This window comes from Tetranychus urticae, chromosome 2 (genome assembly GCF_039701765.1).
Source record: "Tetranychus urticae isolate SD_2017Ah chromosome 2, NJAU_TeUrti_SD_1.0, whole genome shotgun sequence".
NCBI lineage: Eukaryota > Metazoa > Arthropoda > Arachnida > Trombidiformes > Tetranychidae > Tetranychus > Tetranychus urticae.
Genome location: NC_142959.1, coordinates 21765666 through 21793584, shown reverse-complemented (window position 1 = coordinate 21793584; position 27919 = coordinate 21765666). Strand labels below are relative to the sequence as shown.

Below are 27919 nucleotides of genomic sequence, written 5' to 3'. Positions count from 1 at the left end.
GGTCAACAAGTTTTGAAGGTTATTTCAATAAAAATTACTCCCAGCTTCAAATTTTGTTGGAGTTGAAGAAAAGTTGAAATTGTTTTTTCATCACTTTCTTGTAATATAATCAATATCGTGAATTCAAGATTAACTTGCAATTCTGATTCTCGATGAGATAAATATCTCTGGAGACATTTTGATTCATCAGTTTTTCAATGTTTCCCTCACTTTTCTTAGCATTAAAGTCACGTAGGTAAACAGGTTGTGCATGCTATTGCGCTCAGTCCAGTTCCATCTCTTATCAAGTGGAAACATTTAACCGAGAAGAGTAAATTCATCAATTGATATGACGACAATAAAACGATAAAAATAAACTAAATGACATCTTTGATTCAATCATCTCAATTCGTTTGTCATTTTGTTGTCTCATTCAGCATAAGAGTCAAGTTAATGGAATAGCTTAACAAATTTCGCCTCATTTTAAGTTCATTAAATAACAAATTTTGTTCTTGAAAATGCCAAAACTCATTTTCCGAAACGCTTCGAAAGTAAAGACAAAATCTCAAGGAATTTTATTTCCTGAATCTCGACAAAATAGTACGAAAAAATATATCAAATAAAGTTTGAAATTTTATTCCAATCTTTATTTTGAGGAGATGATCGAAACTTTGATGAATTTTTTCATTGTTTCGTTTATAAATCAATTTTACATTGAAGACAAATTTCCGTTAATTAAAGAGAAAAGAAGAAATTGAATAATTCCAAATGAATTTTTGAAGAGTCTACGAAATGATGGCTCGACTTGTAAACGGAAAGTGCGTAAAATACATTTTTGACTTTAATTTCAAACTCTAAATGCTGAAAATTACCGAATAAAAGTCAAACTTTATTCAGCTTTCGTTACAAATTCTCAGCATTATCTGTCGCCATTTCTTCTTTCAGATAATCTGTGATTACTGTTCCATGAATATATTAATGTAGTAAAGACTGTAAACCTTTCAAATGATGATCATCTTGTCTTTTACTTTTCATGTTCAATATCGTTCAACATCTTTGTGTGATCTCATTAAATGTACAAAGCAAAATGAACAAGCCTCATTTATCCTCATTCAATCTAAACTTTTTGTCTAATTATTGGATTGTCCCTTGAACCATGAATTGAAGGCTTCTTACCTTCATCATTTCAAGTAAGATTTTGTCCAAATTTGATCAACAATAGATTTACAAGGGAAACCCTTTTGAAAACCTTTCCAATCCTTTTCCTCAAACCAAGCGTTTAAAGGTTGATATTAGCTGTTGGTAAATGGAGCCCATTTTATGCCTCATAATAATCAGTTAATCAAATAACGATTTGAAAGTTAACAATTAACTTAATGTCAATATAATTCATCTTAATCATATTTAGTTGATAATTAGTTTCTTTAAATTGGAAAATTTTCTCGCTTCAAACGAAAGAAAAGCGAACAAGAAAAAAAATCTTTTAAACTCATTACATGATGTTATAACAAAATGATTCTTATTTGCTGAAAAATAATTCATCCATGATAATTAATATTAATTGTAGCTCATTGCTGAACCATTTTGTAAATTGAAAAATTGAGTTTGGAAAAAAAGCGAACAGAAAAGGGAAAAAAGGCCAAAAAAGGCTGAAAATGTTGACAAGAGTAGAGAAGTGAAGAGAGATGAATTTCATTTTTTCTTATTCTTTACATGAGTGAACACATTTGTAATGAGCTAATTGGTACCATTATCTGAATGTGATTTTTCAAGGTAATGTTCATTTCGAAATTTCGAAACTCTTTTTCTGTCGAAAAGTTGTTTTGATTCTGCCAATGGAAATTGAATGTTGAGAGTTAATTAATATCATGAATAAAAGTGGAAATTGTGATTGACAAAAGACTCGACAATTTTGCCAAATTTTCATTCTTTTAATCTTTTCTCTTTCATTTCTTATTAATGTTCAGATATTTATGAGCAACATTTCAATATATAATTTCCTGTTGGCTGATTCTTTCAACTGTTCAAAGTGAAAAGTCGAGTTTCATCATTACCAAACGATATAAGCTAAAGTCGAAGTTTATCAAAAAGAAAAGTTGAAAGGTTTTCCAATATCTATGCATATATTGAATTTATATTCATGAAGATTCAACAATCATGATAAGTAAAGATTAGATTCATTGGTATTCTCAGGGAAGGAAAGGAAAGAAAAGGGGAGAAAATTGTTGTCGAGATATTTTGATTATCGGTTCGAAACTGTTCTTCCAGGCAATATTGATATTAACATTTAGATTAGGGCAAGATTATTAAATGAAGAGAATGGCTGAAATAATCATTTTCATTGCAAGAATATTTTTCATTAATTGTCTTCAGGCTGTTGTTCAGTGAACATTATTGCTATTCCAAGTTATCTGCTCTTCAATTCGCTGATTGTGAAACAAAGAATAAAAATAGATAAAAATGGTTATTTTGTGTTTGCTTTCAATCTAGCTTCCCAATCGGATCAATAACATTGCGAGTTTTGAATGATAATATGAGAAAAAAACGAAAAATTCTGATGAGAAAATGATCTTTCTATTATTGAAGTTGACCTCGTCTTTCAATGCCATTGTTATGCAGTTCAAATCTTTCCAGTAAATATTTAACTTGTAGCTTGAACTTTGAATGTTTGAATCGACAAGTGAATAGAAAATTCAAGTTGAAAAATCATTTACAATTCAATAAAAGTTTATTCACAATTTTGAGAGATTTTTTCATTCCGTTGGAAATAATTGTTCAAGTGAACTGCCAAATGACTAATGTTGAGCATTTTTACTGAATCACAGTTGAATAGAAAATCATTTTTACCAAGAAATGCAATTTTCAGAGAAAAATTGTTCTCTTCAGACGAAACTTATCAATTCCCAGAATTGAAGATTGTCAAACTTGTCATTGTTTTCAAACCATCATTTAATTCATTTTTACCCATCTCTTGATTAATAGCGAAAATATTTCATTTGAAATTAATCTCTGAATTTTCTTGGAACTTGACTCAAAGCTGAATGATCTAAAAAATAAGAAACAAAATAATGTTATAAGTTGATCATTAATAGACTTTGTACAAAATGAAAGAGTAAAGAATAGAGAGAAAAAGGAACAAAAATTGAATTCATGTTTAGCATAAATAGATATTCTTTTGATGATGATCATCATAATTATCATCTGCTACTAATGTAAAAAGGTACTTATATCGATATTATATCAAGACTGTGTTGAACTGGGAGGGCATGGCTACTGGGAGGGAAGTTGAACAAGAAGGAAATATTAAAAAAAAGGTGAGGTTGGAGTGAAATGAGTTTTGGTTCAAGATGAATCAACATTAGTTGAAAGATGAGGGGACTGAGTAGACAAAATGATCTTTATTGGGTCAAAGTAGATGAACCTTTTCAACAAATTTGTTAACCAAAGTGATTAAAGTTGCTTGTTATTCATCAAACCAGTAATTGAAGTACTTAAGTAACTCCAAATTTTGTTCAACTTTAAATTTCAACTTTTATCTTGTTTACTGTTTAGTTTTACCTAAGGCAGCCTTTCAATGAATCACATGCTACAGGTTAGATCAAGCTGAACACACAGATAGTCCAAATCAGTGAACTCTTTCAATAACAAGCCTAAAGGTAATAAAACTCAATGAAATTGAAATGAACCATTCAGTTTTTAAATTTTACTCAACAGTTTGACAAAAAGAAATGAAAATAATCGAACTTCGAATAATTTTCACTTTTTCAAACTGATCAAAGATTCTAATGGTAAAATAATCTGAAATGCAGCGTTTTCAAATCGATATAATTTTGTAATATTTTTTCTATTCTTCAAATTCTCAACTTTTACGGAAAAAATATAATGTTTAAGCCGAAGAAAAGTTTGGACTTCAATATTTTTTTTAATTTTCTTTGAAAATTTAAATTTTCTGTTCTAATTCATGCAATTTCGTGTTGAATAAAACATGGAAATTATGGTTTTCAGCTGAGAAATTGTTCTCAAGACTTTGAATAGAACTCGAATTTGCTTTCTTGTTGCTTGAAAAAACATGATTATTCAGTGAGGCTTTTATGGCCAAGAGATTTTTGTCCTTTTTCTTCTGATTTTCAGTCGTTCATGGATTTGCCTTCAAGTGAATATTCAAGATTTGTTGACCGACAAGAGTTTACTTTGCCAGTTTAATGCATTAAAAAAACAGTTTTTTTCATCCATTCAAAAGTAAGGGTCAACCGATTATTTGTTTTTCAGTTTTACTTTCTGATCAATATTTACAAATACTTTTAACAGGATATATCATCATAAGTTGCATGCTTAAGTGATGAAATTCAAAAGCTAATCATGTAAAATTGAAATAATTCACTCAGTTACGTTTAGGTTTTTTTCAACGTTTTTTCAAAATTGAGAAAGGCTAGAAAACAAAAAGTTTTTTTTCTGCAACATTTTGATTCTCTCAATAAATTCAACTCAAACAAAGCCACAAACTTCAACTTTCACAATTGAACCATTTAACTGGAAATGTCAAACATTTCTCTTCGCTTAGCATTTCCAAGCAGAAACATAGCAAATAGAATGAGAAATTGAAATAATAATAAAATTCTCATGATAATCTAATCAATTTGTTTCATCTGCTTTCATCAAACTTTCAAATCCATAATAACTTACAGACACATTTTCATTCAAATTCAAGCTGAACAATTTGTTCCCTGAAAACCTCAAAAAACGCAAAAAAAGTTGGAAAAATTCAAGAGAAGAAATCGAAAAATGGAAATTTTATTCAAAATGTTGACCCGAGTCTTGACCTCTCATTGCGATTATCAAGTTTAATTAAGTGTGGAAAGGGAAAGGAAGATTGGGAAAATGAAAAACTTGAAACTGCTTCCATTCGGTGAACATGATTAGCTTGTTCTCAATGAGATTACAGGTTTATCCTGGTTACCATTTTGGTTTCCATTTAAACTGATTAATCGTTTCATCAAATCTTTCAATGATAATACTTTTGGCTATTAATAACTTGGTTAAACAGAGTAAACCAGAGAAACACTCGAAAAGGCAAACTGAATATTCACATGATTGGGATAATTATTTTGCTCTACTCAGGTGATAAATGTTATCGCCTTTGAACAACACCTTTGCTACTGAACTGAATAAATTTACCCTTTTCTATTCATTAATCTTGCTCACTCTTATCCACATTAATATTGTACAAGTCTTGTTATTATTAATGGTAATCTTGATGATGATTATAGATGGATCAGGTTCAATCGAGTGAGGTGAAAACACTGTAAGTGTTTAATAATTTTCATCGTCGATTAGAGGTTTAATTTCGTTCCTTTTTTCGTCTCACCTTTACAATTGTTGAGTTTCACTAAATCAAGTTAACAAATGAAATGAGAAGTGTTTGACTTGCATCTTGATCAGACACAAGGTAACCATTGATATTGTCAATTGAAGTGTGGTATTGAAAGGAAATTGAGGTAATTCTAATTGTCTTTGGTTCAAGGAATTTTCTTCTTTCTCTTCTTCCTCATCTTCTGTATTCCATGAAAGGCTTTGAAGAGGAAGAGAAAGATTAATGGTTTGGAAAAGGATTATTTTTTGGTAAAAAAGGCTGCTTTAGGTCAATCAAGTTAAATTTTAACTCAACATTCAATTGTAATTGTCAATTAGACGATAAATTAACAGTGACAATTGAAATAAAACAGTTAAAACAAATCAATGGCGAATGAGTGAAAAGGAGAAAATCTGATAAACAGAATTTTTTTCTACCCTGAAAAGAATCACTGGATTGAGAGAATCTGTATTAATTGAGGCTTTAATGTTATCATAATCAATTCAAAGGTTCTTACCATTTTGTTCATGTTTTGTTTAACTTTTTTTGCTTCTATTGTTGCTGTTAATTTGTTGGTTAATTTGATGATTTGGAATGAAAGATGAATGAATTTTTTTTTGTAAAAAAGAAGAAAGCTGAATTAGAACATTTAAAGAAAATTTTTTTGCATGAAAAGGATATGGATTGGAAATCATGGCCAGACAGACTCGACGAACTGGTGAATATTGACTTAGACATCGAAATGAAAGTTCAGTGTAGTCAGGATAAGGCAGGTCCGGATTGGTGATTGGTTCTGCAGAAACTGAAGATGAAGATGAACCTTCACGTTCAGATGAAAGCTGCTTACGGGATAATCGTCGTGTACGGTGGAGGTAAAACGAAGGAGGAAAATCGACCCTATTTACACAGCTTGCTCTCCTATCAGCCGGACCTCCTTTCACCCTTTCTCCGGTTGCACTATTACTAAACCTTGGTGCTCCACTTGAGCCACTTCTTAGGCGACCCAAGGGACGCTTTATACACGGTTCGATAGCAATCACATTGGACTTGGTAAGGGTACAAGCTGGTTCCATTGCACTGGATGGAAACTGTTTACCACTTTTATCCCTACTGTCAATGAAATGTGGAGACTCTAAGGGTCCAGGTTGAGCACCTTGAATCAATGCTGACTCGGTTAATACTAACGGACTAACAGTGGATACCAATGATGGGTCTACTTGATCACCATAACTACTTGATCCATCTGCTTCTTCATCAACATACCGAAGCCAAGGCCAAAGAGAAAGGAAGGTTGAACCGGTTGACAGAGTTAATAGGTTGCCTGTTGACTCCAAGTCCAAGGGTTGACTCGACTCTAGTGTTGCCTCTGGTACTGCCATATACTCTGCCTGATCCGATGCTTTGCAAGTAACTGTTGATGTACTGACCCGAGCTTCGGATGTATTTACTTCCAGATCCATGTCTCTCCATTCCTCCTTATATCTCAATCTATGGGGAGATAAACAGCACTTCCGGAATTCGGTGACCGGTCAATTTTGAGGCTTTAAAAATCTAGCGACAAAAAAAAGGAATAAAAAAGTCAAAATTAAGGTTAGTCATTAGTTGATGTTAACAAGGTTATAAATTGGATACGATTCCATTTTGTGTGTTAGCAAACTGATACAAATCAACAGATTAACCAAGTTGATCGTGATTGTTTGTGCTTTCCTTTCCTTGATTATTATCACTGTTTGATTAATTGTGCTCAATTGAGCAGATATTTGTACATTAACCATCAATGGATAGCATTTAAGCAGCACAAAGTGTAGAAACAAAAAGACACTCAAATTGACTATCAATAATGCACCATTTCTCTGGAGATTCAACCTTTTGAAACATTCTGTATCTGATGAGCAATGATAAAACAATGGTTAAAGGTAAATCACAATCTCAATCCATTATTTACTTTCTGTTCACCATCAATACTCTTAAATGAACTCGAGAAGAGCAAAAATTCTGTAATCTTATCATTTTACAGAATAAAAAAAGGCAAGTAAAAGAACATTATTAGAAGAAGAAAGAAAACTATTTATTTCATCTTGATAATCAGAATGATGACCAGATGAGAAGAAAAAAGAGAAAAGATGAAAAGCAATAGAAAAACAAGAAAATATTATCATTGGTTCAATTGACCTCAAGAGAATAATTAACCAGAACAGAAGAAGAAGTTCGAAGTTTTCCAAAGATTCAAAAAATTCTTCCAAACACTTTTACACAAAATCGTCCAAAAACTCGAACCAATAAAGCAACGAACCGCCTGAAAATCAATTGATTTGTCAAAAGTAAAATCAAATTCAATAAAATGGTAAAACTCAATTTCGCCAATGATAACAATTAGAATATTTTGGCCTGAAAATACTCGAACATTATCATGAAGATTCGAAATTCAATTGTAAATCGCAAAATGAGATTCGACTGGAAATGATTCGATATTCATCTTTTCTCGACTTTGACTTTAAAGTGGTTTCTAGTTTTGCTGCTTAATGAGAAACTTCATTGAGTGAAAACAGATTCTGAATAAATTACTGGCAACAACAAAACTGATGAAAATTGATGAATGCTTGGAATGAGTGATTGAAAGGAAAAATGAATTTTTTCTAGTCTTGATTATGTGAGCGAGACAAAATAATCATGATACAATGTAAAGCCTCGGGTAATAACAATTTTTCCTCTTTTCATTCTTTACCTTTTTCTCTCGCTGGCCTGGGAATGTTTCAGATTATTTGAATAACGACAAATGACTGAAAATTTTCATACTTTTAATGCAACTTTACTTTAAAGGTTAACTACAAATGCACCAATTTATTGCTCATCATCATTGTTCAGAGTTGATATTTTTTTCAGTAATAAAATGAGAAAAGGGAAAATAGTCGAAACTTTTTTTCTCGCCTTTTGTGTTTACCAATTTCATGATATTTTTTTTCGTCTCTCTTCAGTCATTAGAGAATTGAATCATTTTGTTTGTTGCATAAAATGGCTCAATGAATCAATCAATGAATGGATTGATGAAAATGAATCATAAAGCATGATCTGGAGAGAGAAGAGAAAATTATCATTTTCAAGTGAAAATATTGAATTTCCATTATTATTACAATCAACATTATTCTAATACTTATTTTTACACTTTGCCTTCTCATCAATGATTCAGTATCAGTTGTTTATTTATTGACATGGAAACAGTTTAGTCTATTCAATCTGCTTTTTGGATGCTTTTGTTGTTCAGATGAAAGTCCAAAGAAACCAAAGCCAAACAATGTTGGTGAAAAAAAACTATCAAACTTGTTCAACAAAATTTAACGATTCAATTGATTGCTTCAATCTAATGGGATCAATTTCAAAGTTTTGCAAAGCACTTTGAAACGTGCATTTATCTTTAATTCAATGTCGACAAATTTTCATCAATCATGTCATCTGAATATTTAACCAATCGATGCTAAGAAAATTTAGACTTTCAACTTTCTTTGCCTTTTCCAACTCAAAGTCAATATTTCGATTCGTCAACGAATTTTTCTAACATTGACTCCTGAATCCGTAAGTCTTGGAAATAGATTTCACTGAAAAACTCTTCACAAAAATATTGCTGAAAATATAAATTCATGGAGTTCTCGGGTTGGTTCATTTTTATCGACTTTTTCAATTGTTGTGTTCAAAGTCGAAATTGTTTGCAATATTTAATGAGGTTTTTGAATCTAATGGTGAAATTCCCTTCAGTCGAAGGCTCGATTTTTTTTTGAAATTTTTTAATTAAAAGAGTTGAAAAAATCGGGATTTTTTTCTCAATTTTCATTATTCACTTGAATTAAATTGCACTTGATCCGAATTCAATTAAAATGAATGTTTATTTTATTATTAATAGAAGCATTTTGTTAGCATAAAAAGTTGTCAATGTTTAGAGGCAATCTTTTAATGTATTAATTTTATTGTCTAGAGCGATGTTTTTTGTGTTCACTCGAAACATTGAACAATTCATTTATCATGAACCACGTTTTATTCCTAGCCTCTATTACATGTAGTTAATATTTTATCTTGTTTTGTTTCAAACCTGAATTTCATACGTTTTTGTTTTTGATGAACTCATGGACAAGACACAGAAACAGGAAAAAACCTTTGAGAGTGAAATGATGTTATGTGTTGCATCTTCTGATTGATTATCTTTTTTTTGCTTTGCTTTTTTTTCTTCAATTTTTCCCCATTTCGTTTGCTTTTATACTTATTCTTCAAATGATAATCAAAGTGTCAACACAATGTAAACATCATTAATTCTAGCCTGATTTACTATTATTTTGTTTCAACGAACAAGACAAAACAAATCATTCTCTTGGTCAATTTCATGATAATAATGATAAGAGCAACATTAGGTTAAAATCAAGTTTCGATAAACTTTTCGATTTTGCGTTTCTTTTCCTCTAAAATTCATCAAAATCAAATAATTGCCCTTTGGGCTCCATTTCAACTATTAGAAGATAAACTTTTGAAAATTCGTAATTTTGAAGCAAAATTTTTCATTCCATTTATTCATTCATTGTTATAGTAACGCAAAGTTGTGAATGCGAAGTTCATCGGGAGAAAAGAAAATCTGATCGAATCAGAAAATTGAACCTCTTTGGATAGATCGAAATGAAATGATCGAAAGTGGATTGATCAAAGTGCAATGGTTTTTGTATATTGAGCCATATTGAGTCATGAAGGATCATGAGTTCTGTAATTAGTAGAATTGATAAGTCATTTCAATGTCAGGATTTGAGGTCAATTGATTGGTAAATTTTTGCTCAACCTTTGTGAACAGTTTTCGTCTTCAATTAGGATTCATCAGTCTTGTCTGACAATTGGATGGAATGCAAAGGGAAAGAAGAAGAAGATTGAATGAGAATGAAATTGAGAAACGAATATTGTAATGGTGATGTTGATAACGAAACTGATGAGGTTGAAGATGACGATGATGATGACATGTTATTAGCAAGAAAAACAATGAAGATGAAACAAGTGATAAACTGACAGTTAAGATCAGTCAAGCTTATCAGTTAATATGAATTATCGATTGTTGGTTTACAGATGGATAATAGATAATAATTGAAGAGAAGAAAGTAAGAAAAATATCATTTTGATATAAATTGCGAATCAAGAAACTCAATGTTGACTGATTCAGATGATTGGGTGATAGGGAAGGAAGAGTTTGAGGAGTAAAAATCAATATGCTTATAATCAGTTGTTTATAAGTGTTGAAAGGAGAGAAAAAGAGACAATAACAAAACCAATGTTATATTTCATCGAATCAGCAAAAATGATATTACATAAATGCTTCACATTTGATTATTTACTAAGATTATTCCAAAGCTTTGGGAAGTTGAAATTTGCCAAATTGTTGTAGCAAGTGCATAGATTCATTTCATGTATTGAAAGTTTGTGCTAAACAGTTGGAGTTTCAACCTATGAATTGGACTATCAATTGATAGCTCTGATTCCTCATAACTAATCAGGAATCTAATCTAATCAATTTAGAATCTCTAGGATTGATTTCATTATTTCAGGCCATTTTTTCCGTTGGATGGCAAAATATATCATATGACTTATGGTAAAAAGGTAGCTCCACGGCTGCGAGGTGGCATGGTTCTACCAGCCTTAAGTCAGGATGAGTATTTCTCCACTCTTGTACACCAACACATGCATTTGGTCCATCCTTTTTACAGCCACGATGTTCAGGTGTATCCTCGATACAAACATGGTGTGGAGATCCAGGGAGTCGACATACATCCTTTTCATGTCGAATACAATTCAGTTTTCGCCACGTACTTGTGAATTCTGCATTGCAATCGCAACAATAAAAACACACCCTGCTTTACGTGTATATTCTTCATCGGGATCCGAACTGAATTTACACTCTTTTAACAACTTCCTTAGAATGAACGCAGGAACACCGCTTAAATCCAAATTCCTTGTGTCCAGGATATCACAAATTGTTGGCTCATACTCCAGCGCGACACAATTCCTTTTTTTACCATTAACGAACAATTGTTGATGACCAATGACTTTCTTCACGTCGTAATACCCGTCAAGTGACTTTGCAGTTGGTGGTTTTTATCAATCAATATACGTGATTAAAAAACCTGTTTTCTAGTGCTCACCTTACAAATTTTAAATGCGAATACGCAACTGACTGTTGTGACAACTGAACAAAATTGACTGGATTGTCTCTCTAACAGCAGAAAGGACGCCAGACATAAACCGAAGCAACAACTTATAAGCTTATAGATGTTTATCCTGAACTTCTCATGTTAAGTCATTTTTTTGAACATATCATTGTTGTGTTATCAAATAAGATAACACGGCATTTCTTTACAATAGACCTAATAATGTTTCATTAATTTGCAACCTTTTTGAACCATTCTAAGCTAGCTATCTTCATGCTAATGAGAGCTTTCCTTTCCTAGGCCCGAATGCTTGATATAATTGCACAATTTCAGATGACATTGTTTTTTATGCGGAGATAGTAAACATAATATGCATTTTGGATTATGATCTACCAGAAGCTTTTGGTCTTCCCTGATCAAGATTTTCGAATTACAAGAGATCGAAGATCTAATTACATAGGCAATTAAGCTTTATTGGTCAATTTTAAACATATTGATTACCAATAGCTATTGAAAGAAAATACCTGGATCTTTACCAAGGTATTCAAATATTTTGTGTCCAATACTGCATCAATTTGGAGCTGAACTGACGGTTGATATGTCTTTGTATCTCTTTAAGAGACAATGTGTTTCGCGATTATGAAAGACTTTGTAAGTACTTTCATGTTCTTGGTTTCAAAATTTTCTTTTTATTTTCCTTTCGCTTCGAAACTTGTGTGATCTGTTTAACGTCGATTTAAATTTGATTTTTTGCATAAAACAAACAAGTTACAGGTTTAGAGAATGGAAACAAGATGTTGATAAGTGACCGTTGATCGTGAAAAGGTATGCTTCACTTTAGTCATTTAGTGTATCTCAAACTTTAATTGAAAGAAATGTTTGCGATTTTTGCCTCCAATTTCAGGAACTTTTCTTCAATTAAATGTATATCATTGTTAATCTTTTGAAATCAAGTTATCGATTGTAATATTTTCTAGAAAAGCAATAAGTTAAACTCTGAATGTTGGTAAATTAAAGTTTATCATTATTGTTTGTTTCCTTGGTTGGCTAATAATATCGTAAGTACTTTGATTGAGCATCTTTTAGATAATCATTTTTGTCTATTGATTTGTAGTTACCTTAGATAATAATAATAATAAAAGAAAAATAATACTCGGTTCAATGTTGTTAAGTGCCTTCCAAGTCCAAACTTATCTTCAATTTTTTCTTCTTATACTTCAATCTGTAGCTTTTTTCATTTTCATCTCCATCACATCATCATCACCATGTTCATCTTCAGATCAACTTTTCTTTCTTTCTTCTTTTCAAGACCAAACAAAACGAAAAAAGAAATTGGGTGAAAAGGATTCTCTTGAGGTTCACAAGAGGATAAGATGGATAACGTTTTTGTATATTTACCTTGCCAAATAATTCATCTGACCAATATTGAACCATTTTGAACGATTTAACAGAGAAAAGCAACTTTTCAATCTTTCCATTACTTTACCTTCACATTAAGGTTATAAACACTATTGATATCATTTAAAGTTCAGAAGTATTTCACTTTAAATTGAATATCAAAGTTGATATGAAAGACAATTTTAAGATTAGATCGGTTCTTCTTCGTATTGACGCATATCGTGTATCGTGCATAAAAATTTGAGCCTTTTCTTCTTCACTCATGATCATGGTGCTTCTGCTTGGGTCAACTTGAGTTCTAAGTCAACAGAAATTTTGAAAATTTCGCTCATAACCGAATCTTTGTGCAAATTTCAGCGAAAAAGAAATCTATTCTTGTCGCAGACTCGATAAATCTAAAGACGCTCATATGATTGGTACTTTTTATACATGCAGTGGCACGATGCCCATCATTTCTAATTGGACTGATTTATTTTTCAACATGAAAATTCGATATCACAAATAATTTTTCACGAAATCACAGAAAGTTTCAAGTTCGCTTGCACTAACTCAAATTTCAAGTCCTCTGCCTATTTGCATGAGCTTCTGAAACAAAAGGATTGCAAATGAGCATCTCTCAAATAACTTGTTCTTGATTTGTATAATCAATATTTTTGCAGCACAAACCAAACCATTCATGATGAAACTGACAAATTAATGATGAAAATGAAAGATTAAGATATGAGAATGATTATAATGTTGGGAAAACGGTTGAAATCAAACAAGATCAGGAAATTAGGTTGAGATAAGCTTGGAGTTTTTGCCTCCCTGTAAATGACCGATGAGAAAAGGTAAATTGTTGTTTATCATATTTATTCAACAGATAATAGGAAGATGACAAAGATTCTATTCTTGACCCAATCAGAATAAGGAAAGAGATTAGTTGAGCATCTTTTTTCATTGGAAGCCAATTAATATGGTTAACCTTAATTGCATTGTTAACAAAAAGGAAGAGAATCAAGCTTGTGCAATAAATGATTCAATGAATAAAATTATAGACAGAGATGAAAATCTTCTCCTCTCTTCCTCTCTTCCCTCATCATTATCATCATGGCCAAGGATGAAGAGCAATGAGGATCAACTTGTTTAGCTGTTGAACAATGAAATTTTACTTGCAAGTATTATAAAGTATTGTTATTAGGGAAAGAAGAAGCAGAAAAAACGAAGTAAGTAAAAACAGGAGAATTGAAAAGAATAGTTTACTCAGCATTTTATTATCAAGTCATCATTTGATTATCATCATGAAGTGACACAGAAATGGCAGAAAAGGAAAAGCGAATAACAACAGAATAATTAATTCAAGTTGAACAATTTGAATAATTAATTGAAGTTGGACTGCAAAAGTCGGTTAATCAACACTAAAAGATGAAAGTTGGTGATTAAAATATTTGTGATAAATTTAACGTTCCAAGAGTTTGACTAAATTATTGAAGACAATTGTTGCAGCTTCAATTGTCACAATTAATCTAAATCAAGCAATTAGCAAAGTCAAACAAATTTAACCCGAAAAAAGGATTGACCATTAAATCAACTTTTAAAGCCTTTTCATTGAACTTTTCGAGTTTTATTTTAAAACCAAACGAAATGAAATTGTGATGAAAACGGAACAATTGAATGATTTGATGAATTTCCTTCTGGTTTGAAAGCTGATTGTAAATAAATTATCATTTTGTAGATGAAATTAAGCTGATGAACGTTTCTTGTTTACATTTTGTACTTTCAATTGAACTTCTCCATGAAATGGAAAATAAAGATAAATTAAAGAATCAAATTTCTCTCATTTTCATTTCACTCTTTCATTTCCTTTTTCCTTTTGTCATCATCATGATCATCATGTTCTGTTTACATCATCAGTTTTGATACTCTTTTGTTGAATAATATCCAAATGTTTAGATGTAAACTTATTTTTACATTCATTTGACTTCCTCTTTGCTTTTCTTGCTTCTCTTCTGAAAAACAGAAGAAGAAAATTGTGATGAATCTAAATCCTTTGAATCGGAAGTAACCAGGTAAAAATGTAAAATTCTTACTGTAATGAGAGAGAATGCAAACTGAACTGAATAATATTGAAAGAAAATGATGAACAAGGAGAAATGTATCGCTTTTTATTTACCAATTTACTTCACATTATAATGTAAATTGGGTTAAACCTCAAGAAGAAAAGGGAAAAATGCTGAAAAATGTTGAAAATCAAGTGAATCATAATCAACACTTGAAAAATAATGATGACGATAATTCAGGGAAACTTAAGTTTTAAGAGGTAAAATGATTATTTAACTCAACATTTTCAATGAATTTTGTTCACTTGAAGCAACATCTTTCCAAAGAGAAACCTAATTATTGAATCAAATGTAGAAGCAAATTAAATTAATCAACTCATGTATAATGATTTAGTGTTTCGATTTTTTAGTTTCTCTTTTTTTTCTCCATGAACAAGTAAATTCTGATTACTTTATGATTTATCCTGAGGAATTTACTTTTCTTATTGTCAAAATGTTGGGAGATTTTAGCTTTTCTACTTTTTTTGTCTTTTCTTCTCAATATTATCATGTTATTATTATAAATCTGATTCAAGATGAAGAACAGGATAAAATGAAATTGATATGCTTTTAGCTTTTCAGTTTAAAGAAGAAATTTTTTACCTTTTTTCTTCTTTTTCCTTTCGCCTTGATCCGAGTCAACCTTTACAAGATTTCGAGATGATTTTCAGTTTATTTATTTTTTTTTTTTTCTTCTTCTTCTTTTACTTTTCAGCCTTGCAACTTGGAACTTTGGGTGAAAGAGGGAAATAAAGCCAAAAGAAATTTATTCTCATCTTTATCATGAAAGTTTCCATTTCTTATTTCATCTCATTTTGTTCTGGTTTGTTTGATTTTCCAATCTTTTCCTTCACTTTCATCATCAGTCTATTCATCCACTTTACATCATACATCGTCAGGGTACAGTTTTTGTCATAATCCCAAGTTACATGAACAAAAAGTGATAACAATAATGTTGCGAGTTTTAAAGCTATTAAAATGATTTCCAATGAAAAATGAGCAAAAGAACTGAATATTTCATATTGATAACTGACTAAAGTTGATCTTAATAAACATTTCCTTTTAAATCACATTTAAATTGAACGTTTGAGGAAAATCCAGGCTGACAAGTTGAAACCTTGATTCCTCAGGTGAAACTTGAAACGTTATCTTAATTTGGAAATTGATACGATTCTTACTCTTTCCAATGAAAAAAGTTCTAATCTGTAAGACTCTTCGGTGAATAGATTGATCTTCAAGTGAAAGTAGGAAAGTCTTGGTTATTAATCGCAGACTTCATTCATTCTGTTTCTAAAATGTAGAGACCTTCAAATGTCTAACTTTTATAAAAAAATTATAAACTCAATTGAAGCAATTAAATTTGATCAATGGGTAAGTAAAGCAACAAATTGACCTGAGCAAGTTATACAAAATAGTGTGATAAAGTCTTGAACAAACTCTTGCCGAGTCTAAGACAAGCTTTATCAGATTCTAGGACAAACTCTGGGTCTAGGTCAGAACGAACATTCATACGGAATGCTCGAGGAAATTTTGAATTTTTAATACGAAAGAATTAGGATTTTTTTCAGAATAAATAAATGCCTTTTTAGACATGAGAAAAAATGAAAAGGGAAAGGTTTCTAGCATTGTTACTTTCTTCTATCTGGCCTCAGTAAAATCATGAAATCGCTTTTCATCTTTTTATTCACCGAAACACGATTAGAGTTCAATTTAAGGTTGGACAAACAATTTATCGAAATAATCAAAAAAAGTTGAGGAAGCAAAAGCATTAATACAAGAGGTTAGGTTAAAACAAAGTTTGAGTTGAAAATCTCACAGGTTGCAGTTGCTTCAAAATATAAAAATAAAACCACTGAGGTGGTTAAAAGGTCTGTCCACTCATAAAATTTACATTTACAAAGTTTTACCTGTCCTTGACCATTACCTTTACAGTAAAGAAAGCAAATATGGAAAGGACCAGGAGGGGGTCTGCACAATTCAAGACATAACTCTTATGAACCAAATAGATCGAAGGTTAAGACTAAAAATCAAATGTAATTGACTGTCTGGAAACGGTTAAAACAAACGCAAAAAATGTTATTATAAATGGGTTGACAACACATTGATTCAAAACTGTACTAAAGACTTAAGACTTTAACTTTAACTGAAGTTCTTGCTGTCTTCCAACAAATTCAGACTAGAAATGTTTTCTTTGAAAATTTTTGAGCAAACTTCAACATGAAATGATAACTTGAACCTGAAAATTCGTTTATTATTCAGTTTATTTGTATTAAAGATATTTTCGTATTATTATTATTAATGGAAATAGATTTATCTTGTAAAGTTTACTTATTCATATAAAGACATTGTTCTTGTTTGTAAATATAATTGTAACTGGTAATCAAGTACAGTATCACATGTAGTATTGATGGAGAGTACAGTTCTAGACTGAATGATAATGATGGAAATCTGAGAAAAAATCTAGGAATTAGAATCTTTGTTCAGCCTTTTATTTAGATTCAACTTTGTCTTCATTTTTTGTTCTCATGTTTATCTGAACATCTCAATACACGAGTAATATCAGTTATCCAGTAAAGAAAAAAGAAGAAGAAGAAGAAAAAATCTTATCCTTATCCAATAATCTTCATTCCCTGTTTCATTATCAAGTCCAATATCGGTTACTATTTCACTTTTTCCTTCTTTCTCTTTCTCTCTCTTGTTCATCTTAACGAAATCAGACATTTCCATGAGCAACCTAAATTTATCATGCCAATTGAATGGATAACAAGCATCATCCCAATCCCAGAATAAGAAACAACTAAAAGGCAAAAGAAACAAAGTTGAACGCAAAGATAAAAGCAGATTAATGTGAATACCAAATGAACAACAGTGAAACTTGTTAATCAATTTCAACTTAATATATTGATTGATTGGACCAACAACAAAACTGGAAACCAAGTTAATTTAATGATAAACATCATTTAAATCCTCTAAATCCAATTGTATCAAATTGATTAACTTTGATTTCACCAGATTTCAACCCAAAAGCAGAAACAATAAAATGAGACAGAAAAATGTCTGAAATCGATTTGAATAAAAATTTAATTTGAAAGGAAAAGTTAAATATTTAAAGTGTTAATGGAAGCTAATTGAGTCGAAACTCTGAAAAATTGAAAACTCATGTAACTTGATTTGGAATCAAATGATTACGAGTCTCATCATTATCATCACTTTACTTTTCAATTTAATACACGTTTCCATTGTCTGAGTTTGCTATTTTCCCTGAAACTCATCATGAACAGACACTTTTATTGACTCAATATATCTCTTTGGCTGCTGCTTTTTTTTATAACTCATAATCATCGCCATTAATGAAGGTAAACTTTATCCAGAAGAAGAACAGAAGGAAAAAGGTAAAAACTCAAACAATATTGTTGTTGATATTATCATGTTATTTCAAGTGTCATTATTTTTTATCATCAAAGTTATTATATTATTGTCTCACTCCCAGCCAACGATGGGAATATTTGTTTTGAGCTGTTTCTTTCTTCGTCTAACTTAATTATTCCATGGATAATAATAGGTAATAATAATGATATTAATATCAATATTGACTGAGAATTTTGTCTCTTTTTTTCGCTTATCTTTTTCTCTTTTCGCTCATTCGAAACCTTTACAATAATTAACATGATAATACCAATAAGAGTGAGAAGTTGAATAAAATGAGGTTAATTAGTGGGTTTGTCAGGTTGACAGTGTTGAGGGAAACATCAGATATCAATGGAAAGTGTCTAAAGTTTCATTGAATTTTTTCACGTTTTCAGTTCATTTGATCAACTTTTTGATTGAAAAGTTTACTTTTTTTCATTTTCACCTTTTCTGTTCCATTCATTGGAAAACAAAGGTTGCAACTGAATCGAGAGACGAACGTGAAGAAAATGATTAAAAAGTATTTAATATCGACACTTGAATTTTACGAGTTTATCTTCTTTGCTTTTTCTTTTTCTCCACTTTATTAATATCGATTCCAAGGCAAGTCCAATAATGATGAGACCAAAGTAAACAAATAATGTAATCATCATGATTCGCTTGGAATATGATATTAAACTTTCAAGGTGTGCAAAAGTATAAAAAGGTTAGCCTCGAATGGTGAAGAAGGATGAGAAAAGTAAAATAACTTTGACAAGCATATAAAGCTGTATGTAAACCTCTTGAGATCAACTTTTAGTTTGCGCTTCATTTCGCGTTTCCTTTTGTTTTTTCAAGTTGAAAAATATTGACACAACCAGGGGAAAAGGATAATAACAGGGTAAAAGAGGCTATCTTAATGAATGGCCAATGGTTCAGTTGAAGGTTAATTTTGCCTTTTCTTTTTCATCAAATGGCAAAACTAAATTGAACCTTGCAAAACAATCATTGGAACCCAGAAAAGAAAAAATTTTCAACTTTTACTTTTCTTTTGTTCAAGGAAATTTTTGCTTTTCCCTCTCAACTCGAGACTTTACTTGATTAAAACAGATTGATTTGAGCGGTCACATGGTGTCAATAATGAGACTTGCGGATGAATGGTTTAATTGGAGTTTCCGTTTCAATCAAGGTTCAATGAGCCGTTGAGCAGTTATCAGAAGAATCGCAAAGAGTAAAGATGAACATACGATCATGATAATGAAGAGTAAATACAAGTTTTGTTTCTTAAAGGTTATAGGCATTTGTACATACAGCCTATACGATTTGGTGACTTTCATGATAAATGTTTGCCAAATGTAAATCAAATTTGGAATCGTATCAGTCTTTAACTTGTTGCAACGTTACTTACATTTAGCTGATTGTAAATGATAATCCAAATTGTTCATTCTTGTTCTCAGTTTGTTTTCATGAAGCACCAATCAATTTACCAAAAAACTGATTGTTCACTTGTTTTGTTTGCACTTCACTTTTTATTCAATTTAATGCACACTTGAGTTTTCACTAAATTTTTATTCTTCTTGCTGGTAACAATTAGTGAAGCACAATTTTATTGTTGAATATCACAAACAATTTAAACAACAAAAAAATGGAAAATCACAAAATTGAAATTTATCACAATTGTTAATTCCAATTTGAAATAAGGTTTAACTAAGAATAGGAACAATTTTTATCCTTTTTTCTGCTTCTTTTTCACTGAACTAGAAACAAAAGGGAAATGATAAAAGTTGCTAAAATTATTGGTGGTGATGATGATGATGATGATGAAGAGGATGAAAGGGATGAAACTGATGAAGATTAACTTATCACTGATGACTTTCAATTGTTATAATAACTTTGCTATAAAAGGAGAAATTAGTTGAACATTGTTTTAATGTTAAGGTTAGTCGAGTAAAAATGGCAATTGATAACGTTTACCTTAAAATTATTTGGACAAAACTGAGAAATGATATACGCGAGAGCAATAGATATCTTCTTTCACATCATTTCTCACTCTTTTCTCATCTTCTCTGTCTTTTTGCTTGTGTGTCTCTCTCTCACCATTCACCAAGTGAGAATAGCAAGTTCAATTCTCTTTCCTGTCAGAGTTTCTTTCTCATATTGCATGGTAAAAAAGATACCGATTTTGCGCAATTTTCGCAACATTCTCTTCATCAGAATTTTTCTATCGATATTTTCACTTTTCACTGGTTAAAGCTACAGGCGAATGAAGAAAAAATTGCAAACAATTACACAGATAATCATTAAAGTTAACTAAATTGTAGTCAAAGTTGATTTACTTTCCTTTTTAGGTAAATGAGTTCAACTTTTTGCTTTCATTTTGATTGTCTTTGGGTTAAGTCGAGTTTTGCCAACCATTTGTGGACCGATCAATTAGATTTTCATACTCAAATCAAAACTTCCAAAGATACTCTGATGAACATTGAATCATTTATAATTTTTATTATTTCATCATTTGATTCCATGCATTTCTGATTTCCTTATCCATTGGATTGAATCTTCATCTTGAATTGAGTCCAGCTCAAGATCTTATAAGGTAACTACAAATCGATAGACAAAAATTATCTAAAAGATACTCAGGCAAAGTACTTACGATATTATTAGCCAACCAAGGAACAAACAATAATGATAAACTTTAAGCCAACATTTAACTTATTGCTTTTAGAGAAAATATTACAGTCGATAACTTGATTTCAAAGGATTAACAATGATATACATTTAATTGAAGAAAATTTCCTGAAATTCGAAAAGAAGTTGCAACATTTCTTCTAATTAAATCTTGAAATACACTTAATGACTAAAGTGAAAAATGCCTTTTCATGATCAACTTATGTGATTTTGCCTTTTGTTTTCATTCCCCTTAACCTGAAGTTGATTTGTTCCATGCAAAAACTCAAATGTAAATTAACATCAAACAGATCACACAAGTTTCGAGACGAAAGGCGAATGAATAGAAAAGTTGAAAACCAGAACCAGATTGGTGTTGCAAACTGAAAAGTGGATGAAATTACATCTGCAGATTATCAGATTGTGTGTTATTCATATTGCTTAATGTTCACAATGAATTACAAGAGAATTGGCAAGATTTATTAATGAACATGGAATTTAATAATACACTGAGAATCTTATGTATCTTCATCTATTATTAAAACACATTAGAGAATTGATTCAAACTTTTGGAGAAGAAGAAAACAAAGCGAGAGAAAAAATTTTCTGGTTAAAGTTGAACCCAAATGACAATGAATTTAATAATGAAAATGGCAATATTTATCAATCATTTTCAGTTGTTTTTCATTTTCCTGTTTCTCTGGCCAAAGATCATGAAGGAATGTAAAGTTGAACAAGTCGAGTTTAACTCTAATTGGTACATTTAATTGTAACAATAATAGGTGATGGAACAAGGAAAATTGTGATTACATGGAAGAATGGATAAAATGATGGAATGGTCACAATTGGGTAAAGTTGGAGAAGAGAAGATGACAAAAAAAGAGAAGAAAAGAAGAGAATAGGAAAATTGAAATATTCGGATATCCGGTCATACAGATAGTTACATGGTAAAACTCACAACTAGACATGAATAAATTGCATTGAACAAGGTGAAGGATGGCAGCGATGGGTGAAGATGCTGAAGATAAGGGAAAATGGTAAATGAAAAGTAGACAGAAACAAGAAATTTATTTCTCTTCCTTTTCCCATCTTATACTCTTTCCCATCCTTTTGTATTACCTAAGTTTGAATAATTTAAACATTAAACAGTTAGTTATCGATCGACCAAAAATTGGTTCAACAAATCAGTTTCATGTTCATGTTTCAAACTTTACCTTTCTCTCTTTCTCTCTCCATCTTCATCTTCATTGGGGACAAAAGTTCTTACCAAATACATGGTGTCTACATTTTGTGTCGTCTCAGAATTTATTCTTGTTCACATTTTTTCTTCACTTTTTTTCTTCTTCTTCTTCTCTCAGTGTTCAACCAGCAAATATCAACACTTTTCATTCTTCATTCTTCATCATTATCATTCTCACCTTATTGTTATTGCTATTTATGAAAATGAAAAGTTCCAAGTGAAATGAGCACAAAAGAATGAAATGAGAAAAGAATGGAAAAACAAATAGAAAAAATAAGATGTTAAGTGTCATTTACAGTTAACATTGGTTTCAGTTTATCTTTCCTTATTTATTCAGATTTATCATTTTTTCGCCATTCTTTTCTTTTTACACTTTTTCATGGTAAATTACATTCTCTTATTTAATTCCTGTTGTGCTTTTTTCTTGTTCTTCCTACCAACTGATACAATCGTTAGCAATGTTGTGCATTTCAACTTTTCTGTTCTCCATTCAATCGACCATTTAAAATGCCATTTTTTTCCTGTTATCACCTTTAACCACTTGTCTGACCAATATTATTGACCAAAGTTTATTCATGAATTTAGATTGTTAATGAGATAAAAAATTTCTTTCACCCTCCAAGTTTAGTCTTTTAATATTCAAAATTCAAGTTGACTCGAAATATTTGCTAAATTTATGAGATTAAATAGAGTTGAAGATTAAAAAGAAGCTTTTTATAAGGAAAACTCTGCAATAAATTTAGTTTTCATTAATATTTAATAGTCTTGTAGATTATAATTGTAGCTAGTTAACTGAGCAAAAGTCAATAAACTCTTTTAGATCACTTAAAGACCAAAGTTCACGACAGATGTACATTTCAAGTTCAATACAGAATTCATAGGTAAGAGTCTCCCAATTTCACTGTTCGTAAATTCAAAGCCATTTTAAGAAACAGTTTTTTCATTTGACATTTTACTTTGATACAGAGCTGATGACAGAATATTAGCTATCTCCAAGTTACAGGCAAAACAGGGAATCGGAAAACTTCTCCAGCCAACTCTCCAAATTTAGTAGTTAATGAACAAGATTAGTTAATGAATACTTTCAAGATTTCAGAATTGCACTAGAACATCATTCGTCGGGAAGGTAATAACCAACAATCTAATGTCAGCACGACCGGTGATATCTTGTAAACTATTATAAAGAATTGTTCCACTTGCACGGTCACAGTTGCAAACTTGTGGGAATTACCATAAACATTATAACTTTGATTTGTTTTATATCTACAATTGTATACCCGGCGTTTTATTCATTTTACGTCTGTTTGCAAGCATAACTCACAAACGGTTGGTGCTAGACCTCAGACTTGAACCATACTCTCCCGCAGATCTACCAGCCATAAATTTAAACACCCAAGGTCATTCAAGGTGAATCCGTTATTTTACTATAAATGACATTTGAAAGTCATTTTTCAGAGAGTAAGAATTTTTTAGATAGGTTAATGTTAGTCGAATGTTTATAACCTATGGGCAGAAAGTTTGAGACAACTTGAACTAATCCAATTAACTCGGGAATTGGCTTAGCTAGAAAAATGAAATTTCACAGGAAACAAGGTTAGGGTTCAACAGATGTTCAGTGTAGATTTCAGAAGCATAGCTCATGCAGATCACTTTCATATCGACATGGCATCTGCTAGCTTGAAACCAGCATGTAAAAACTTTTATATTTCTAATTGTGACAAGTTATCTCGAGCTCAAATTGCTAAGAAATTTTGTGAATTTGGTGTTTTTAGAGCTACGGCTAATCGATATTTTGTTAATTTAGCGAATGACACAATTTCCTCAAAAATCAAGATGGTCGACCCAAAATAAAGATTAAGCAAGCAGTGCGTCAAAAAGTGATGAGAATGACTGATGGCAAAGTTTTTCCAGGCTATCGAGCAATTGGTAGAAAATTGAATGTTACCCACCATACAGTCAAAAATATCGTGCAAACCCTTGGATTTGAAGTTAAATCGCGTCAAAAAGTGCCAAAAAGTTTCGGAAAAACAAGCGAACGTGATAACCGAAAGATTACCAAGATTGAGTGCTTCATTGAATTACAGACTTGTTATCCTCGATGATGAGACCTACTTCGACATAATGGACATAATTTTTATGGTGGTATGTTTTACTCTTGCACAGATGAAAATGCTGGTCAGAATCATGTAAAGTTCAGACCTCAAGAAAAATTCGAAAAAAATTATTAATTTGGGCTGCAATTAGCGAATTGGGAATTTCGCAAATCTATTTTCATGTTTCAAAAGGAGCAATGGATTCAGAAATATATCTTAATGAATGCATAGAAAAAAGAATCGTACCATTCATAAAGAAACATCAAGGTCGTCGAGTTATTTTTTGGCCAGATCTTGCATCTTCTCATTATGCATCGAAAACTCTCGCCGCTCTTGAACAACTTTCGATTCCTGGTGTCCCTAAATTATCTAACACTCCAAACTGTCCTAACCTTCGACCAATAGAAACTTTTTGGAGTAATTTAAAATCTAAAGTTTATTCAAATGGTTTTGTTGCCAAAGATGTCAATGATTTGATTAATCGTATCAAAACCAAATCAAAAATTTCCATTCTGCGTACTTTGAACGCCTTATGAAAAATATGAAATTTGAAATCAAAAACGCGGTTAACATAGATTGCCATATATTAAATGAAAGCCTATTATTGCTCTATTTGTCGATAATTTTATTATAAAAGTCGGCCAACTTATCAAAAGATATGATTGTTTAAACATTTTGTCTCAAACTTTTTGCCCATAGGTTAGCTCATACCATTGGACAGAAAGCCGAATTTTGTCAAAAGCAATTTTTTAACTGAACACTCATATTCTTAAGCTCGCACACTTCAGAACTAAGTGGATATCATTGAACGATATGAAAAATTCTTTACTCTCAGAAAGTGGCTTTTAAATGTCAATTAGAGATAGAATAACGGATTTACCTTGAATTACCTTAAGTGTAAGAAATTATAATTTTTCAACCTGCAGAAACTCATGGTTCAAGTCTGAGATCTGTAGCAATAACTGTTCGTGAGTTATGGTTGCTAACATGCTTTAGTAGTTATCAAAAGTCCTGCTCTGGACCCAACTCATCCGTACTGGACCAACTTGCGGTTCTGGACAACTTGAGGTCCTGGACCAAATTTTATACCGTATGACAGAGTGCTATTAGATTGATCGACCGAAGAATGAAGAAGAATCATCGACAACGCAATCATGTCTATTGATCTTTCCGAAAGGGATAAGATTGCTAATATGAATATTCAAAATGAAGTGGAGCGGTTGAAGACCTATCTCCTGGCCCAGCAACGGAAAAATTACCGAATTGAAAGAGAAAAGGAGGAAAAAGAAGAAAGAATTGAACAACTGGAAATCATCCTGGATGCTCAACAGATGATCATTGACAATTATCAAGAACATATGCAACAATTGGAGGAAGACATCGCAGATAAAGAAAAATTTATTGCGTACATTGACTCCAAATGTCAACAGTATTTTGGAATTCCCAAAGAAGTATTCCAGGAACGTTATCTTCGCTGGGCAGAAGAGCGAGTTCGGCAGCTCGAAGAGAATAATAATAATAGAAATCTTCAATTTCATTCCATATCTTTTTTAAATCTATATTCACTTCAAGTTGTTTCCATTAAAACCAATTTCTCATAGAAAAACTTTGTTTTTTATCAAAAAAAGAGCACACCGTTGGTCCAGGACCTCAAGTTGGTCCAGAACCGCAAGTTGGTCTAGAGAGGACGAGTTGGGTCCAGAACAGGAATTTTGATAACTACTGGCTTTAAATGAAAAACTGGTCGGTATTTATTGTCACCCATACTCAGTTGATAGTTGAGACTATTTTGCACCTTTAGACAACTTTCGGAAGTTAGCGAATGGTGGCTATTCTAGTCAATAATGCTAAGCCTGATATCTGACTTTGACCTAAATTGAGTTTAAACTTGATCAAAAATGATATAGTGAAATAGTTGGAAGAAAGCAAAACTAAACAATGTTTAAACAAATAATAATATCCTTCAGTCTAGACCTAATAGACTACGAAGCCAATATATTTTATTTTGGTCTTTTTCTTAAATCCAAAATTTTATTGAACTCTCAAATCAGTGAGCATTGGTGGAGTTTTGCGAGAAATTTGAACAAAATAGATGTTGAGGTCACTTTTGGTAAGCAAAATGAAAGCTCAACGGATGCAGCTCGATAAATGTGAGGGCTACAAGCAATCAATGAAATTGTTTCTCGACTCCATATTCATGCTGTATGCGTTGGCCTTTCATAGACTGTATTGCAGATTTGAACTCGAGACTCCAAGCAACTTTAGCCACAGGACCAGCTCAACCACAGTTTATTATCGGACAGTATGAGTTAGATAGGTTTCTAATTGAATCAAAAGTCGGCCAGATATACTCGTGTCCTTACTTTTGATTCAACCTTTTCCACTCTTATTGTAACAACCAAATTGCAATCAACAAGTGCTATCATCAAAAAACACTGACAAATATTGAACAAGCTTAACTGCCTAGCAAAGTTATTCACAAAAATGATTTTTTTCAAATTTTTTCTGTAAAATCTTTAAATTTGGTAGACAGCAGATTGCCTTACATGGCCTTTAGTTAGTTTTTATGCAAAAACGAAATCCAACAGAGAATTTGATAAATCCAATAAAAAGATCGAACACAAACTCCCAGTAAATCCGTGGTGATAAAAGAATGAAATGTTTAAACAAAATTGAATTCGAACCATAAAAATAAGTCCAAACTTGATCCCAGACAATCGAATGATAAAATAATTTTCCATTAAAGTTCTGGTCAAGAAACTGTTCAATTTGACAGATGTTAATTACAGCTTGAAATCGTACTTAAATAGCAATTAAAAGTAATTGTAAAATAGTCAACAAAAGCTAAAAAACGTTTTCAAATGAGCAGCAATAATGAAACCAATTTAGAGCATTAATTATCCAAAAAACGACAATTAATAATGATAATTGTATATGAAACGCTAGTGAGTGAAATGATGGAAAGGAAAAGGGAAAAAGCACAGAAAAGGTGAAAATACGAGTTATTGCAATTTAATTAACTTGAGAAACGAAATTATAATCAATGAAGTGCAAGAGATAATTGAATTGGGCAAGATTCATCTGAATGAAGAATGAGGTTCAACATGGGAAAAGGAAGAAAATTGTTTGATTAAAAATAATTTCAACTCGTAACGAGAGTCATTATCTTGTTCATATTACCAGATAATATTTGTATCTATTGGTTGTTACACTTATTTAAATGAAATTTTTACCAGTTAACTTATCATTTGGAAATTTTGTGCCCATGGAAGGCGAAGAAGGTAAAGCCAAAAGTAAAAGAAGTAATAATGATAACCTTAAATAGTAAAAGGATTGACAATTAAGTTTACTGTTATCTTAACCCATTAACTGTTCAACTTGTACAGTTTGCATTAACAGCCATTATCATCGCTTTTTATTACCACTATAACTATTATGATCATTACGAGTTAAACTTATGTTATCTTTGCCTGGTTTGATACCTTCAACTATTGGAACTCATCAAATAAATTAAGAGACTTGATTCTGTATTTAATATACAGCAAACCATATAATATTCATCT

At 31.3% G+C, this 27919-nt stretch overlaps 1 protein-coding gene across 1 annotated transcript; it reads right to left on the bottom strand.

Annotated features, from left to right (window-relative positions):
* Window positions 1–4785: 4785 nt before the first annotated feature.
* On the bottom strand, window positions 4786–20419 carry LOC107370754 (uncharacterized). The gene is made up of 2 exons (XM_015938717.3): window positions 19768–20419; window positions 4786–6880 (listed from the first exon to the last, which is right to left on the bottom strand). Exon 2 carries the CDS (start codon window positions 6787–6789, stop codon window positions 5866–5868), a length of 924 nt encoding a protein of 307 aa, XP_015794203.2. The 5' UTR covers window positions 6790–6880; window positions 19768–20419; the 3' UTR covers window positions 4786–5865.
* Between the last annotated feature and the right edge of the window lie 7500 nt (window positions 20420–27919).

Excerpts from the sequence above, each read along its gene's own strand:
- LOC107370754 (XM_015938717.3), bottom strand. The coding sequence starts at position 6,789 with ATGGATCTGGAAGTAAATACATCCGAAGCTCGGGTCAGTACATCAACA.